Source organism: Anser brachyrhynchus (assembly GCF_964034855.1).
Source record: "Anser brachyrhynchus genome assembly, chromosome: Z".
Taxonomy (NCBI): Eukaryota; Metazoa; Chordata; class Aves; order Anseriformes; family Anatidae; genus Anser; species Anser brachyrhynchus.
The window spans coordinates 21,529,649-21,548,242 of NC_137697.1; the positions used below are offsets into that span (position 1 = coordinate 21,529,649).

Sequence of the window (18,594 nt, forward strand, 5' to 3'; positions counted from 1 at the left end):
ATTAGAATAAGATTCTGAGTGTTTAACAGAACCCCAGCACTGGGAGGAAAGTTTATGTTCCCAAGCTGGCTTCAATGCAACCTACCCAGCTATTAAAAATAATAATAATAATAATGCTCGGAATCACCTTAATGCCTGAGCGAATCTGAAAAATAATTTGCCATGAAGAAATGAGCAGGGCTTTCCTTCTGTGTGGGACACTCACTGGCCAGGCGGTGCAGGACAATGCTCCCAAATGGAACAGGGATAAACAGTGGGTGGCTTTCCTACACTGCAAGTGAACACCGAGGCCAGAAGCTGCCAGCTACTGGCACGGACAGGTCTCTCTCGTCTGATTTTCATTCCAACAGAAAATAACAATGACGAAACTTTCTCCCTCCCACTGGTTCCTCCAGCATGGAATTTGTCTTTTTTTTTTTTTTTTTTAATAAATAAATACTGCAGCATATGGTGGATAAGAAGAGAGAAGCAAGTGGGGTGTGTGTGTATGTAAATGATTAATCCATTTTCATTACTCAGGATGAAATATATGTGTAACTCATATTATATAAGAACTAAACAAATAGCTTCTCTGGAAACAAATTACAGTTCACTGGAAAACTCCTAGCTTGAATAACCTGTTTATTAATAAGAGCATACGTTTGGTCACGGCATCTGAATAAAACCCTGTGCTGCGAATCGCCATCTGGCCCAGCCAAATTAGCCATAAACTGCTCAGCTCTGAAAGTCTTGGAGGCTGCAGAGTAGCCGACAGTTTTGCTTTATGCTGCTTACAGCAGAAAGGGGGAAGGGCACACAAGCAGTCACTTTCTGATCTCCCAGTTATCTCTGGGTCTAATTTTTACTTATAGTGATTACTTTCATATACAAGTAGCCAATGATTAATATGTAGCTACCACAGAGACCGGGTGTTTGTGCAACAACCCTTGTTCTTACACATACATTCGATATTGCCAGTGGTCTGGGCAATGTTTTTTACACCAATGATGTGTTTTGTTTTTTTTTTCATTCAAATGTATGCAGTCTTGAAAAACAGAAGTATTTACGGCAACCACCTAACTTTGCAAAATGCAGGCCGTAAAGGAAATATTTCCCTTTATGTTTCCCCTAAGGTGTTGCTACACTCTGTGAATCCAGACATGTAGAACAGCTCACCTGATCTGCCATATCGAGTCTAGCTTTGTGATGGAGAAGAAAATCCACTGCAGACGTATGGCTTCTTGCGACAGCAAAATGCAATGCTGTGCGCTTCAGCTGAAATAAGAAAAGTTTTGGTTGTCAGATACACAAAACAGCTCTTTTCCTAATGATTTCTAATTTCTTTCGTCATGATTTCTGAATTTTCTGATTATTAATCTAATTCTCTGTTTAATATATACATACATTTGCATATTTCCCCTGCAACTTGTTCTTTGTCTGTATTTCTGTTCCCTTGGAGAGAATTTAGGCATTGATCATAAAGATTTTGTGCAGAACCCGAACAGTTTAGTTACAGAGTTATTGTATGTACCAAAACAATCCCTTCACTGAAATGCGCTGTCAAAGTGGGATTAAGTAATCATACACTGCCTAGAGGAGACGCACGCATTGCCAGAAGCACCCATGTGTACTATTTTATTATATAGTTGGATTTGAAACCGTTGAGGACTAGATTTACACAATTATATTTGCTTTTCACATCCTCCTCACATTTTACTGTATCTCTGCAACACATAATGAGGTTCCTCTCTCAATATTGAGTCACCTTCCCAGGCTGAGCCATTATCTATGCAAATGAAAGCTTCCACCTTGTGAACAGTGAGTAATTTTAAACAGATGAAACAGCTCAAGGCTTACCAGAAACATTTAATTATTTTTTCATTAAGGTAACTGATGGTGTGAATCTAAAAGAGATTGGTTAAAATGAAGTAAACCTTGGTGGAAACAGTTTCAGTTATAATTAAAGTGACCATAATTAGATTTAACATAATTCACTGAGAATTTTCATATGTGACATAAGCGTTTAACTTTAAAAGTCAGTTTGTATTTGTTCTGTTGTGCTTCTATGCAGATAAGCTGACGGATTCATTTATAACTCTAAATGTACAGCTATATGAATTAAAAACATAAACAGGTGGGATTTATGCCAGGAAAAAATGCTTGCATAGAATATTTTTATCAGCAAAACTTAGCTTTTGGCAGCCTTACTTATTTGGCTTGGAAATACACTGCTTGGAAAAATCAACATAAATGCAAGAGCTGTTCTGCCAGTATAAGCTAAGTCCCTGCTAGGAGCATCAGTAAATGCAAAATATCCAAGCAGATACACTAGCAAATATAATATTTTAGACCTGATTTAAGGATGAGAGAGTAAAGACTCAGACTGTTGGACTGGAAATATATTTAGTTTAATTTCCCAAATTCTGGAAAACAGTAAGGAAGCAAGAATATTTTGAGTGACTGGGCTCCGTGGTCACCTGCTATGTATTTATAGAGGTATGCAATTAATTGGTACATGGTCACTGTTCAAGATAAGTCTACTCAAAATAAATCTTTGTCTCCATCTCTTTTTCACAAACAAAACAGGGAATGCAGCTTGATTTTCTTCTTGATTCCCCAGTGGGGAAAAATGCATGTAAGCATAGGAAGCAATGTTTTTGCTTCTACGAGTAAAGTAATGTTAGGATGTTCATGAGCAAGGGATTTATACATAGCCACTGAGAGCAAACTGTTCTCCTCAACTCCCACGTAAAATACTGAGATCTCTGTGTTGTTGTCCAGCTACCTCTGATGCACAGCACTCCAGTTACTGTGAAATGTGTGTCCTCAGACTTCGGAGCTGATATCAGCTAAGAAATGCATTCTTGTCTATTTATGGCAAATCTGAAACCTGATCTCAGTGCGACGCCAGAAGCTGTGGTAGAACGCTTCTGTGGTTCCATGCACACTGGGCAGTAACACTTCACACCAGCATTTGAAGTTTGTAATGTTAGCAGCACAATTTCATTCTCAAAGTGACTGTGAGGTTAAGTTCTCCCCTTCTGAAAGATGGGGAAACCCAAGGAATTAATTACACAAGAAGGCAGGCAGTAATAGAACATGGGCCACGATTCAGAGGCCCTTAGGTCCTAATTTTATGCACAGCCTACTGGCTAAATTCAAAAACCTGTGAGTTATGCTGCATGAAGTCCTACAGTCCATACTGGACACATGAAACACTGCTTAGTCATCTTCAGGATGGGGACCCACTCAGCTCTAGCTAGCTGGGCTTCCACTATGCAACTCCCTGAGCATTGCATTTTGGACACTTCATACTCACAGTATCTACAGCATTTATATTAACACTCTTTTTAAACAGCTTTTCCATGGTTTCCAAATTGTTCATTTTAGCAGCACGTTGAAATTCTCTTTCATCTGGCAATACTGTATAAAGACATTAAAAAAAAAAATAAAAAGTATTACTAAAAAAGTAGCCTTAACAAACTTAAAGGACAGATACTGTTCTTACTTTCTGTTATTTGTCCTGGTTTCATACTTTATGTAAATCATTTGCTTTTCAACATGGAAATGTTTCAGGATTACATTTTTTTCCTCTAGAGACATCTGCCTGATGTTTCTAGTCTCAATTTTTAAGTGCAAACAGAAGTAGGCTTTTCACAGCACAGACTACCATTATTTGCACTGCTCACAGGAACAAGAGTTCATTTATGAAGCTTCTGCCATCTAAATGGGTCTCAAGGCATTTTATAAGCCTAACAATGAACAGTACAAACTCTAGCATTTATTCCCTATTCTTGGAAAAGCTGTTATTTTGCAACAGAGCACACCACCAGAACACATTAAAATGTGTAGCAGTGACCATGCTTCAACTGTGTAGGAAAAGAGCAAAACAACAACAACAAAATAAAAACAGACAAAACAAAACCAAACAAAACTAAAAAAAAAAAAAAAAGTCTGTGTGAATACTTGAACTCAAAATTTGGCCTGAATGGGGAATTTACTATTAAGTTAGGACCATCCTTTAATGTCTCAACCCAAAGATGAACATCTGTTCAGCCAATTGAAGTAGCTGTAGCATGCATATGGACAGCTGTACAAAACACCTCCACAAAACTCGACAAATATTTAGTGACCTTGGAAAAGAAAATACCAGTGTCTGATCATGAATATAGCCAACACAGAGGTCAGACTATTTCTCTATCAGCATGTGTCTGCCTTAACATTTAATTCAGTACTTGAGAGAAATTAGGGTATCGGTTTTAAGATATTCTTAATTCAGTAGCATATCACACTCAAAATGTTGTTCACTTAGATAACTTCTTTCTGGAAATGACTGAAAAGCTAAGAAGGCTGCTTGCCTAATGATATTGACAAGGAGGACAGTATTCTCTGTCAAACTAGAAACTGCAGCAATTATTTAATCCTTAGAGGCCTCTCATGCAAATCTGTCCCACTGTATTATGTCTAAGTTCATTAACAACTAATGAAAATACAGCTTGAGGCTGTATGGCTGCAGAGTATACTAAAGAAAATCAGTATGGCAGTCACTTAATTGCATCTTACGCATTATCTGTGATTATAATCTCAGTGGAAATAACCACAGTTGTACTGTACAAAACAAACTAGAAACCAAACTGGACATTTCCAAAATGGTTTCCTGCTTTTTTATGACACTAGCCAAGCACCTCAAACCAGAAGCATGCTCCCAAAAGTCTCTTGAAATCACAGGAGTGTTTTTCTTGTCTTATAAAAAGAGGGCAAAGACCAACAAAATAAACAGTTGAAAATAAAAATGCAGGACTGAACTAAATAGTTAAATAATAATACTGCTACAGACTACCGTGTTTGCTTTCAAGCGTTAAAGGCAATAGCCAGCTTTCACACCAGAACAGTGGCATGTTATTATAATAGAGTGGTCGCACCCAGTCAGGGCAAAAGTCCCTTTGCACCAATATTCTGCCTATAGCAGTGGCTGGCAGAAGATCCTTTGAGAAGAGTGTATGAACTGGACAATGCTATAGTGATGTTTCCCCAGAATACTTGTCTAGACTCATACAAACCAAACAAACAGTTATCACAGAGTTAATACTATTTCCTTGATTTCTCTGTGTCTAAAACACATTATTTCCAAGTTTTCAAACAGACTGTGTGTCAAGGGATTTGCATTCAGCTGGCATCTTCGACAAGGAGCGTGGCTGGCAGCAAAATCAGCATTGCGAGCAGCAGTCTTTGCAGAATAAATGCCTACTTGTAGTTTTCATCGTCTATACCCAGAATTAAGTATTTCCACTCCCTTGATTTCAAACATGGGTAACTAATGGTTGTAGGATATCTTGTTCAAAGCAAGTTTGTGGCAAATGTGGAAATAAAAGTTTCTGCAACAAATAACTGCAATTAGTTACAGTTCTGCCATGTTCATTCCTATTGTCTGCTGATGAACATTTGCATATGTGTCTTACATGAAGATGCGAAGATAAATGTTGTTGCATCCCAGGGCATTCAGGAACAATCCCAGCAGTTTACTTACTCTGCCTTCAAGAAACAAGAGGAAGCAGTGCTTTTATTTTATTTTATTGTTTCTGCACAGCAAGGACAGTTTTGCTTTTAGCTCAGACAAAGAATTGATGACTGATTTTTCTCTCCTGTGTGGAAGTCATGAACTGGAAATACACTGTTAAAAATTAGACTTTTTTTTCCCCCCTCAAGGTTTTATGTTTCTTAGCAGTCTTTCTCTCGTAATACTTCTTAGAGAATTAAGAACAGCAGCAATCTAGACACACCACTGTGCTCACTTTCTGCGCAATATTTTGCTGCTTTTGCAAAATGATTTTTTTCATGCATGAAATTACAAGAGCATAGGGCTGTCAGACTGCAGATTTATGAAAGCTTTCTATCTAAGCTGTGGTCTCCAGAATTTGGCACTCCTTGCATTATTACTAATCACTTGATTTTCAAGCAGAGGCAGCAATCCACTAACCATTTGCAGCTGTCAGTCATTTTGAGTTGTTTTCCTTCACTTCTTCCTTGAGTTTGACTCAATGCCTTAGAGGTTTCATAAGAAGTTATATTTTATTTTCAAGTTTACTTTTGAGTTAAGTAAAAATATTAACAGCTGATTTCCTTTGCAGACAGTCCTATCTACAAAGAATACATACTAAGATTTAATACAGAGTGCTGAATAACCCAATCTTTCTTTTCTCTTGGGAAGGCAAGTAAACAGGCAGTTTACTTCAACTTTCAGTTGACCTGCTCCTCAACAGCAGCTCAAGTCTTGAAATACCTTCAATTTCCTCATATTCAAGTCTTATTTCACAGTAGGTGGCTTTGATCCGTCTTTGAGTAATAGAGCAACCAAGGACTGCTTCCACTAACGTCAAAAAGTGAACTGTAGATTTCACTATTCACAGACAGGATCATAAGGAATTTATACAATAAATCTTTCCCTCTTTCCCCCTACTTTTATATTCCTCTTGTAGAATCCACAATATGAAATCTGCCATTATCTTCAAAAGAACAAGGGAAACAAACAGAAATTTGAATTGGCTGAAGAATTCTAAGGAAGGAAAACATAAAAATAACAAAAGTATTCAAGTTATTTTCACTCTATAGTTTCCAAAAAAAAAAAAAATCACTTATTTGATGTTGTGGTTATTTATCGATGTTTTCATGTTTGTTACTGAAAAAATTACTAATGTAGATGTTTTATAGGGTCACATGAATCTTTTACCAAAATAATAATTTTTCAATTCAAAGAAGTCATGAGAAAACTTTGTATTGAATCCAACAGTGATATTTTATTCAGTGCTTTTCTTTATCTGCCCTTCTTGCAAGCCTGGAAACAGGAAGCATGACCCAGAAGAGGGTTCAGTGATTATCACATTGAAATCACAGGACACAGTCACAGCAGAGTTTAATAATTACCATTCAGTTTCCACAAATAACCCATTTTCACTATTTGCAGCCCACGCTGTTGTGGACTGTTCTTTAACAGACCAGCTTGCAAGATAAAATCTCGAGTTTATCGTCAGTACACAGCACACCAAGTGCAACGAGACCGGAACTCCCTCCCATTGCTGTGTGCGTCCCCACACAAGGTGGAGGCATTTGTTGGTTGTGAAACTTTACACGTGCTTAATCTCCAGCATGTGGCTAACCCCAGAGAGCGCTCTTGGACAACTTGAGTTGAAGCGGGGTGCCAGACGGATGGCAGGACATACTGTCTCTTGGAAGATGGATGCACCCAACCCCACTCTGGATCTCACATCTACAGCTCCTCACTTCCCAGCGCAATACTCTGGCTCACTGCGTAGAAGCCAGACCTCCCGTCAGTCCCCACACACTCACAGCTGTTGTGGTTGGCCGCTGCATCTCCATGCATCACATCCTCCCTGGCACCAAACAGGTGGCTCAGCCCCTTCATCATGGCTGGCAGCTCCTCTTCCTCCTCACCTGAGGGAAGGGGCCCCATGCCGGCTGCCGAGGGAGGTGCCTGGGGTGTGTTTTCCCTGCTGCACTGAAAAACCGGTTCCTGGGGCTCTGAGTTGACTCAAGCACACCCAGCCAGGCTGCAGGCAGCAGCACACCATCACCTGGCCACATCAGCCCAGCTTCCACCAGCTTCGGCCTTTTCAGAAAGCCCTTTTGGGGGAAGTTGCTCTCGGAGTTATTCTGTGTTAGCACAAGGTTCGCTGGATTACAGACACCCCTGCAGGCATGGCATGCTCTGGGGAGGCAAGAGACTAGGGTACTTCTGGCAGGAATCTGAGCAGAAATATGCATGTTGTAGCAGAAACAGTTGTAATTAATCCAGCCACAAGACTTTCAGTTAATTTTCATGTAGACAACATTTTTGCTTGTCTTTGTCTAGGTCTAGCAAAATCAATCAATACATACATCACCAAAGGTTCAGTTTTAGTGAACTGACATAATGAGACCTATCTAATCAGAAAATTCTGTTTATCTTGAATTCCAGATCCATATTTTCCTTGGTTTGCTTAAACGGATTATTTCATTTCATGTAGGCAACCATTACCTGAAATAGGGCATAAAAATTGCTGACTTTTAATGTGAGCAACTAGGTTAAATTTTACTTTAAAATTAGTGTCTGTTATTGCTGACATTTTAAAATAAAATATCAGAATAGTAGCCCAAAGAGCACAGAACTATCATTCTTCTGCCTTACACAACTGAAGACATTGAGTTTCTTCACTATAATTTTTTTTTGTAATTAAATCACAGTCTTAACTTCTGAGATTACTTGTGTCCACCACAAATTTAACCTGAATGACTCAAAAGTTAGTCCATCAAGCAAAGTCTGGTGATGTGGTTTAACTCAGCAGGCAGCTCAGCACACAGCAGAGCACACAGCTGTTCCCTCACCCCTCCCACCGCTGGAATGAGGGAGAGAATTGGGGGGGGGGGGGGGGGGTGGAGAAAAAAAAGAAAGTTTAATATGGAAGGGAGGGGAGGGAAATAAAATTTTAAAAGGGAAAGAATACACAAAAGTGATGCACCACACAATTTCTCACCACCAGCTGGCTGATCACAGCCAGTCCCCAGGCAATGGCAGCCCTCCTGGCCAACTCTCCCCAGTTTTACAGGGGAGCACTGCACCATACAGTACAGGGCCAGCTGTCCTGGCTGTGTCCCCTCCCAGCTTCTGGTGCACCCCCAGCCGGAGAAGGAGAAAAGAACGTGACACTGTGTGAGCATAATTCAGCTCTTTTCACCTTTGAACATCTTTAATACTGTCACATACACCTTGAACTAACTAGATATTTTTTTGACAGTACCTCCAATACATAAATGTTATTCAGCCAAAAATTAAAAAAAAAAAAAAAAAAAAGTGTGAAAATAAACCCAGATTAGAAAGAACAAACAACTGATTTAGCTATAGCTGAATCATGGAGATTTCACTTTTACTTGCTTCCTGTGAGTCAAACATTCCAGTGTAACATCTTAAGAGGAAGAGGTTTATTTCTGTATCATGACTGGGCTGGTAATATAAACCCACTGTTAGGAACATTAATCCTTCTTTTCAAAATGACACAACTTTTGAATTACTCGGTTCACCTCACACAACCAGCCTGAAGTAGGAAACATGAATCTTTAAACCAGGACCATAATTTTACATATAGCCTGGTAAAAACAGCTGTCAGTTTCAGGTTCTAAATACTGTCAGATAATCTTATTTCACAGCATATCCCTGTTCTCCTACCTTTCCCAGTACAGCTATATTTTATGCTCTCATACTTCCCAAATAGCAAATTCTTTATCCACTTCCTTGACTCTTTCAAAGGGCCCCACAGCAACCTGCATAAAAGACTGGCACAGAATCCATAATAAAGTGCAGACCAAGGAACTATTGGAACATCTCCTTCACTTTTACGTGGTGCATGAATTGTTAGCCTGGGCAACCATAGTGCCTTACAGTTGCACTCACTCCTCTCTTCATCTCTTATGGTTACAGCTACCTGTTGCAGCTTGCCTTTCCTTAGGAGTACTGCTTAGAATAATGAAGCAGAGAGGCCCAGTCTCAACAGGTGCTCACTTACACAAACAGAAATAAGAAAAGGTATGGCAGATATCCCCAGAACACCAGCTGGACAACAAACTCGGGCATCTGCAGGCTGTTCCCTAGGCTCACTTTGCAGGCAGTACGATTCTCGACAGCTCCAACGATATGATCTCTTCCTTGGATATACATACTGCAATGTAAGAGATGGAGACAAGGATGTGATAAACTCTGTAATAATTCCAAAATGGATCAAGTTAATGGCAGAGCAATCCAAGCCCAAACTCTGTGCTGCTGATGTTCCTACCTGTAGAATTACTGCCACTTCAAAGTGGAACTTCAGCAACTTTAAGAAGAAAATGGCATACCCAACAGTATTTATGTATTCCCATCAGTTACATTTCTAGCAATAAAGATTTTGAGATACCCAGGCCAGACAACTAATAAACAAAATGGGTCATCACGATATCTGACAGTAAGACATTCTGTATACAGGTATTTCACAGCCCATGAGTGAATCAAGATACTGTTGCAGCAGGAAACATTATACTGGAGAATGCTACTCTACAGTCTTAAGTTTTTAGGTATTGAGGATTTAGAAGGTAAATTCAAGCAAGCTGTTCTTCGAGTCATTTCTGTGTTTGTCCCACTTATGTCAAAACATACTCCTTACAGATAAGTGCTTTGGTCACGCATATGCTGTCTGCATTCTTTTCTTCAGAAGTGGTGGACAGAACAACATTAAGATCCGAGAAGTTTACACTACAGAGAAATTCTCATCTGCAGCCATCCTAGAGCATCCGTGTGTTTCAGGACTATGAATACAGCAAGTATGGAACGGTTCTCAAAGGAAATACTTCACAAATTGTTAGACACGGGCAAGCTATAAAGACTTTCCAGATGCTAATGAAAGCAGATTTTAAGTTAAAGTCAGTTATTACCAATAGAGAATAACAGTGAGAGAAAAATGCAGAACAAACATATTGCTTACACAGTTTTCTCCACAAGAACTAGGAAGAAAAAAAACACGTCATGGAAGTTTCTGAACTGAAGGACTTCTTCAGATAAAAACAGTAATAAACATGGTATAAGAAATCACACAGAATATAAAATACAGTTCTGAGTTACAAACGATGATTTAGATGGAAAACATTAGAAGAATCTCACCAGCCACTTTCTGTATACATACAGAATGACCTTTCCAAAAAGTATATTTTATACACATCTCAAAAGACGAGACATTCCTGGCTTTAGAATTATAACATGAGCTTTATTTCCATATTAACTTTAACATACTCCGTGACTTTAACTTTATGACATTCAAAGATAAATCTATGACACCTTTTTTAGAACAAATGATAAAACCACTTCCCAGGCTCAGCCAATCCAGCTTCATTTGTTCAAGCACGTAAAGGTGTTTCCTTCTTTTGCTGAGTAATGCACATGTAAAATTACAAATTTTAAAGATATGCACATAATGACAAGATAACATTCAGATTCTACACTTTATTGAATTAGAGAGATTTAAATCAATAAAAGGACAGGTGCTCAGTTTCTAAACTGCAGTGGTAGCTTAAGTCATTGCTCCCTCAGTTGCAGTTACGTCTTCCCTACCAGAATTTTCCAGCTCCCACCTCTGTCAGCAGAACAGCTAAATGCTGATTGCTCATTGACCTTGTTTAGATGAAGTTAACTGTCTCAACCTACAGAGTAGTCTGAACTAGATCAACTAATTTGGCCCAAAGCAGATTAGAGAGCACTGAATTCAAATAACAGAGCTGCAGGTACAGAGGCATCTGGCAAACAGAGATGAGCAGGTGGAGATAGTGAAATCATTCCAACAAGTTTGAAAGTGAAAAAGTACATTCCGAACTTAGCCTGAGCATCTAAAACATACCAGGTAAGACATTTATTTGTTTAAAAAAACATACAAACCCCAAAGTAATACCCACAAAGTTAAGCAATGGGACAGACACTTCTATTGTAGCAATTTTAAAGATTAACCCATTACAAATTTTATATTTCAAAATTTTATCATTTCATAAATTCTAAGAAAGCTATTATCATAAATCATTATAATAAAATGTCTACATTTAAGCAAATTGCTGTAAACAGAGTATCTATACAGAGTATTTTAAATATTTGCACTTTACCATTTCCTCCTTACATATGTATATTCATAAAATATCATTTATTCAAAAATACAAAATAATTATAAATAAAGATAGTTAATAAGGTTTCTTCATTTCAGCATCTTGTATACTTATAAATTACTCATATTATTATTATTACATATTTACTTACAGTAAATTTAGTCCCACTGACAGGTACCAATTTAATGACTGAAACGAAAATTGAAGTTCTCAGTCTCCTTGGAAAGGGCAAGGATCAAACAGCCTTTGTTTGACTATCCTGGAAGACATCCTTCTTCCGTCATCTGGTTTATTAATATTTTTAGTATCAGCGAAGTCACGCTGCATCTCACCACAGTAAGCCCTTTACGGTTGGTCCGTCACCTCTTACTGAAGTCATGTTCAGTGACAACAATGAAAGCTTGACCATGCTCTGAAATATTGGTCTTTTTTTTGAAGCTGCAAGACTAATCAGTTTTCGTGTCCACTGACAAATCAGACATTCACAGGATCTGAAATCAAGCAACTCAGCTCTTCTGTGTTATCACACAGCTAGTAACACAAATTAATTTCGTGTTCAGTTGCCTGAGGAAGTATCAGCCTGCACAACCATGGTTGCCATGTCCAACTCTCTGCCTTGCAGAGAGGATGGCAGGTCAGATCTAGGAAAAGGGCCGTCAGCAAGCACCATGTGGCACCCTAGCTAATGATTCCTACTTTCTTGGGAGCTTGCGCTGCAGACTTTCTCCATGGCAGTTCTAATCAACCTGTTCCATTGCACAGGCAATTCATGAGACTGCTGCTGACTCTAACAAAGTTTTATATATTCAGTATTAAAAAAGTGCTAGCAAATTTCATTTCTCAGAAACTGAAAAAGTATTTTTTTCAAAATAATTGAATGACCTCAGTTGTATCTCTTCTTCGACTTCAAACATCATATTCTTTTTACACAGGCATCACAGATATGCAATGGCTCCTGTGTGAATTCAGCTAGATTCTATCTGAATCCAGCATACCACCAATGCTAAATTAATTTGCAGTCGTAAAACACTATGAAATACTTCATATGGAAGATGTCACACAGTCATTTAAAAAACATTTCAATTGTATGCTTGGAATTGCTTGACTTGGCCTTTTTCGATACTGACTGTGAAGTTGTTAATCCAGACCTAAAGATAAAAAAAAAGGAACAATATACATTTATACAACTTTAACACTGATTTTTTTTTAAAACTCGTTTATTTTAAAATATAAGTTGTGTACTCAGTTTCCAGATACCCTTACCTTTTTGTTCCTTGTAATGGATTTGTGCACTGCTGTCCTCTGCTTAAACCTCCTGAAGAGTAATTGGGAAGAACCAAAATTAATTGCTTTAGTAAAGAAAGAATGATGCAGAAGTTACACACATAGCATAACATTTAAAAGAACAATTTTGGATAAGGTTTTTCCTTCCAATTTTTTTTTCTGATATTACCCAAACTGAATTTGTCTTAAGGAGCAGATGACATTCTGTTATCTGCAGTTTAAGTACTGTAATTTCTATTAATTTTCTTTCTTTTATTTTTTAACGAGAAAAAAAAACACTTTAATTTATTAAATTCTAAGTGATTAACTTGAATCTTATAGTTTTCAGAAATATTTTAGCATGATGCAGCTGATTTTCAAGGTGTTTGTTGAAAACTATTTTTTCTTTAACCTGTAGGGGAAAAAAACTTTGCCAATAGGAGACTTTTCATTTAAAATAGTCTGTTTGCACATGTAACAACAATACTGCTTATGAAATTTGCTTCGTAAAATATTTGTATTGTAATTCTTAACTGTGTTCTAGTATTTCCTGATATAAAGCTCCCAAGTTAAATTAGGAACAAGGTACTTCAAGCAGATAGTTAAATAACTCCATGTGTCCTACAATCTGGCCAAAGATTAACCCCTCATCAAAAAAAAAAAAAAGAGAGAGAAATTACCCAAGTAAACATGCCATTGGCTTGGCATGTTACAGGTGCAGTTATGTGACATTTTACAGCATGAAAAGCATGCTTGCAATTTCCTGCCTTTATGGTTTAGTTCACAACTTGTTTTTGCTAGTACATTAATGGAACTATTTTGTCAACTAAATCTCTTAAATGATCCAGGTTAAAAATATTTTCACTGATTTTCACCTAAATCTCAGTGGGCTTACAAACACCATTCTGATTAAGATGGGGGAGGAGAGAACAGACACAACATTCACAGTAATGATCAGTAATTCCTGTGCTACCATTGCTACAAATGAGAATGCACTGTGTAACTACCTCACTTATAAAGCTAGTTTATCAGAAAAACTGATTTGATATTTTTTTAAATAGAAGTGTTTTCTCTTACACAGACCTTACTCCAATTAGCTTGTTGTAAAAACATCCAAGTCCTGAAAAGTTCAAAGTGTACCACTACCAAATTATTGCCATTACACAAGTGGATAATTTGAATAACCAAATACATCTTAATGTGCATACTCACCAGCTCTGTTTAAATTTTCCATATCACAAGTCTTAGCAGGACAACTATTTTTTTCTGTCAGCTCCTGGATGATGCCTTTATTTAAGCAGACATCTACATGTCTGTTAAATGACATAAGACTGGTGGTTTTCTGTTCTGAATTACAAACTGGACAAACAAGAACATTGTCTTCTTTGGCTTCAAAGTAACAGGATGAACTAGTTTCTTCTGTATGTTCTGTCTCTCCAAAATGTTCTGCATCCTCTTGTGAAGTTCTTTTGGGAAAGAGACACTGTTTTATACATGTGTTCCTAGCAATAGCACTGAGATCACCAGGTTGTCTTTCTCTGTGAGGTTTATCAGATATTATCTGAGTGAATCTCTCTGTGCAATTGCTAGCAGAGTTGTCAGATGCACTTGCTGACTGGCCTGTTCCTCCTAATTGATTCGTTTTAGTTTTTTTACAGGCTTCAACATTTTCATTTTTACAGTGTGGAAAAAAATTAAGTGTATCTTCTCTTGAATTGTCATTCTTTGATATTTTCACAGCATCTTTAACAAGACTCCCAGCAAGGCACTCATCAATATGCCTATTAAGCTCTTCCAAATTACTGCTGCTTTGCTCCTCAAAACAAACAGGGCAGGTAAAGATCTTACACACATCAGAATTTTGTAAGTCTGTGACCTTGTTTGTTTCTTCCACAAAATTTGCTGTTGATTTCATATCATGAAAGAGCTGCTTACCTACATTTTCATTTGGAACAAGATTATCACATTTGAATTGTCTTGCAGCTCGCTTTTTATCAAAAAAACTCCCTCTGGAAGATGCTTCTGAATTTTTTGTGAAATTTTCTTGGTTGGATTTCCCTGGCTGAAGCCTAAGAAAACCATTTTCTTTCCCCGATTTTAAGAAGCTTGTAATGCTTTTTTGTTGGTATTTCTTCTCTTCTTCACTTAAAAATCCTGATACTCGTACACCTAATGATGAAAAACAAAGTTATAAATGATAATACCAATTTTATGAAAATTTGATACTTAACACTTTTGAGATGTATACAACCACTCAATGAAAGTGCATTTTTTCCTCTAAATGGAGGCTGTAGTACTTGCAAATGCTAACAATGGATCACCTGGTCCACACAATTTTATCAGACCTGTAGACCTGCCCAACATTATTATTAATTTCGATACCCACAAAGAGTTAACTAATTGCACCATAAAGTGAGGCTATAAACTTAACAGTTAAGTAGAATTCCGTCTGAAAGACAGTTTTGCATCAGGTTTCCCCATCAAATATTTTTTTTTTCTTCAGCACATACTGATACCATAGACAACTAAGGTTTATATAACACCAAACGGTTCAAACAAGAGAATATATAAGCACCTGAAATGTACAGGTCTTAGATTCAAAACACAGAGTCTACTTCTGGCAGAATTTTTCAAATTTCTTTCAGAACATGGTACCTTTAAATTTAAGCACTTTTATTTAAAACATTTGTTTCTGAAAGAGGTTATGTACAGGAACTAATTGTTGCTGTAGTACAAAGCAGATTTTTTTAAGGCAGCAGAATTAAGAACTGCCATGCAGTAAGATTCTTTCTCATGTCAGCATGTACGTTGTTCCGAGACTATCAGGTGGCAAGAAAGGTACAACCTCAATTAGCAAAACATTCCAATCACTATTCAGCACTCCAAAGCTATTTGACTTTGCAAAAAACACTAGGGTAATGGAGAAAGGATAAAACCTTTTACATTGGTTTAACTTTAGAGTATAGTCTATTACTTTGATACATAATAAGATCTAGTTCTTAAAAGGAAGAGTTTTACCCATAAGTCTTATCCTTAAAGGCTGAGGAGCAACGCTATCAATTTCTGTTCCTAACAACTCCTTAGCAACAGCATATATTTCCTCCTCAGTAGAAACAGAGGACAGCACTGTTGAAGCTCTTGTTTTTACTTCAAAGTTCACATTCTTTAGCTTCAAGGTAACAGTTTTACCCTACGAAGAAAAAAAAAAAGTTACACATATAGTATATGGCACAGAAACAATTATTATGTAGCATCTATATAAGCGTCTTAAAGCCATAGTCAAGACTTTGTGCTTATCTGTGTACAGCAAGGGGTACTGCCAAGAATTCATCTGTAAGATTTTGCACTTGCTGTTAAACTGCTGTCAAAGTCAGATTCTCTAAACTGGGTCATTTGGCTACGGTCCCTGGCAGACCATCTGCCAACAGCTCTTGTTCAATAGATTTCATGCTCTGGCTACAGTCACAACTTCTATTCTGTCAACGAGAAATTACTTCCCCACTCGGAAACTTTCAGTGCCAGATATCTTAATTTTGCTGGGAAAACTACTAAGGATGTATAAGTGATATCCAATTAAGGATCCACAGAAAACTTCCTCTCCCATTGTGCTAGCAGAGCAACACACAACATGTATGTATAGCACAGATATTCCCCTGGCAACACTTTCAAAAAAGTTTCTGTTACTTAGTATGTCCATCCAAATGCAAATAAATGGCACTCCTTTTGCTCTGGTGCCTTTGCAAGTGTATCCCTTTGTTGTTCTTTTTTGATGATTTCCCTTTTAACCTGACATTTTTTGAGAATATTTTATGTCAGAAGAGGACTAGTAAGAATTCTTTCAGGTCTCAAATGTTATTCCTTGGTTTACCATGAAAACCTCTATGGGAAATATGAACTTTTCTTTCCAGAAAAAATAAACAGAAACTTGGGAGAAAGAATACAAGGGCTGTTCGTACTGTTCATACCACTAAATGGTATGGATAAATCACTTCCAAGTTTGGGACGTGAGCTTTTTAAACTAGACCACTATTGATTGGATCCTATATGAGGACAGGAGGGAAACACAGTGTTTTAAATATGCTAGAATTACAAGATTGACCAGAGCACAGCTCATAGACAATCAACTCTCTTCAGCATCTCCAGTATTTATTAAAATTGCCTTTAGTATATATTTTTTTAGATGCTCAATAATTTTGCCAGAATTAGGTCGAGTTTTTCTACACATACTATTAGATAGCCATCTGAACAAACTCAAAATGCTGTCTAACACATTCTATCTGCAAATTAAAGAAAGTAATGATAGATTGCATGGTATGATTCTGATGAAAGCATTCATGCTAATACTACATTTCATCAGCTTGAGTGCAAAGTGTTGTCTTTAAATAAACAAGTAAACATAATAACAAATACCTTAAGTCCCTCTTTCTGTAACTCCTGAGCAAGGTCTCTGCAGAGTTCTTGACACAAGCTGTACTGATCTTCTGCTGTGTTAATTTCACTGAATGTTCTAAGATAAAAGTAAAGTCTTTTTCAGAATGAAATCTAAAGGTTGCTCAGTGATTGCCATCTAAAATGTTTCTTGAACAGTTAAACAAATCTACATTAGAAGAATGGGTCTGAGTTTCCTTTGAGTTTCCTCAAAGGAAAAATTAATATTAATACAAATATTGTACAAAAAGATTTATGCACATTTATGTGCTTCAAAATGTTTTCAAACCCTTCAAATAATGAAATAATTCAGCAGGTCAACTTTTCATGCAGTAGTTGAAAATGTGTAAGATTCAAGGTCATTAATGCTTAAATATTTGCAAGAGAGAATACTAACACCAACTGAATTCATGGAGGTAGCCAAGTAATTTGTACATAATCTCCTTTGCACACTGCTGTGCAACATCAGAAGAAAGAAAGGATTAGAAAGTCAAGATCAGAGCCAAGTGTCAGAAATAAATATTGCAGATGTTAAGAAAAAGATGCCAGCCAGGATAATTATGGATAGCTATAGAGGAGGAAAAACTAGCTTTCTGCCAAAGATGTTGCTAACTGCCTTTGCTAGAGCTTCTCATCAGGGGAAATACGGTATTATTTTTTATTAACGCATCTGCTTTTTAGGAATAACACAAGGGGAAAGGCAACACCTTCAGTGAGCAGTAGTTTTAAGTGAAGTTGGAATCAAAACTTACAGGTGTCAGATGCTTTTGGAAAAGTCTCACAGATCCACTGTTTCATGCCAGTAAAACAATGATTTATGAGTGTAAAGTCCCTATAGTTACACTGAATTTCACGTCTCAAAGTTATATTCAAGTTTACCAGATCACATCGCAGAGTCATCCTCTACTATGATTCACATTCCCCTAAGAATGTTTGCATGCTGCCAAACTAGCAGGCTGAATATTTCACTTTAGGTCCATTATCCAAAGAGTAACTGATGTTATACCAGCAACAATGCAGTGATTAACAATGCAGCATTGCAAGGCTGCAGTATATGGGAAGTTGTAAGAGTTGTAAGTTTAGAAGGGGCAGTATAGAGAGTGTGCTCTTTCAGGACCATCTCTTCCCCCCATATAAACTAGTTCCATGATCCAGGCAGCCCACTGACGTCTCTAGTCTAAACCCATCTCTCTCAGGAGAGAAGCAAGGAAGTTAAAACCAGAGAAGTACAACAGGCCATCCAGATTATCTGTCAGC

The 18,594-nt window shown here is 37.4% G+C and overlaps 2 protein-coding genes across 9 annotated transcripts in view; both read right to left on the bottom strand.

Annotated features, from left to right (window-relative positions):
* Positions 1–10,606, bottom strand: part of ANKDD1B (ankyrin repeat and death domain containing 1B) — a 29,398-nt gene extending 18,792 nt beyond the window's left edge. For 4 of the 6 annotated variants that reach the window (XM_080573615.1, XM_080573616.1, XM_080573614.1 and 1 more), the window contains exons 1-3: positions 7,324–10,606; positions 3,299–3,402; positions 1,156–1,254 (exon numbers count right to left, since the gene is read on the bottom strand). In XM_080573615.1, the coding sequence (XP_080429741.1) occupies positions 1,156–1,254; positions 3,299–3,402; positions 7,324–7,447 (327 nt within the window). In that variant the 5' untranslated portion in view covers positions 7,448–10,606. The remainder of the gene's footprint in view (positions 1–1,155; positions 1,255–3,298; positions 3,403–7,323) is intronic. The other 2 variants (XM_080573618.1, XM_080573617.1) reach the window with 1 other exon arrangement.
* Positions 10,607–10,742: 136 nt separating this feature from the next.
* The window catches only part of POLK (DNA polymerase kappa), a 36,439-nt gene continuing 28,587 nt past the window's right edge, over positions 10,743–18,594 (bottom strand). For all 3 annotated transcript variants that reach the window (XM_080573600.1, XM_080573599.1, XM_080573601.1), the window contains exons 12-16: positions 17,320–17,416; positions 15,928–16,099; positions 14,122–15,078; positions 12,910–12,961; positions 10,743–12,794 (exon numbers count right to left, since the gene is read on the bottom strand). In XM_080573600.1, coding sequence (XP_080429726.1) covers positions 12,710–12,794; positions 12,910–12,961; positions 14,122–15,078; positions 15,928–16,099; positions 17,320–17,416 — 1,363 coding nt within the window. In that variant the 3' untranslated portion in view covers positions 10,743–12,709. The remainder of the gene's footprint in view (positions 12,795–12,909; positions 12,962–14,121; positions 15,079–15,927; positions 16,100–17,319; positions 17,417–18,594) is intronic.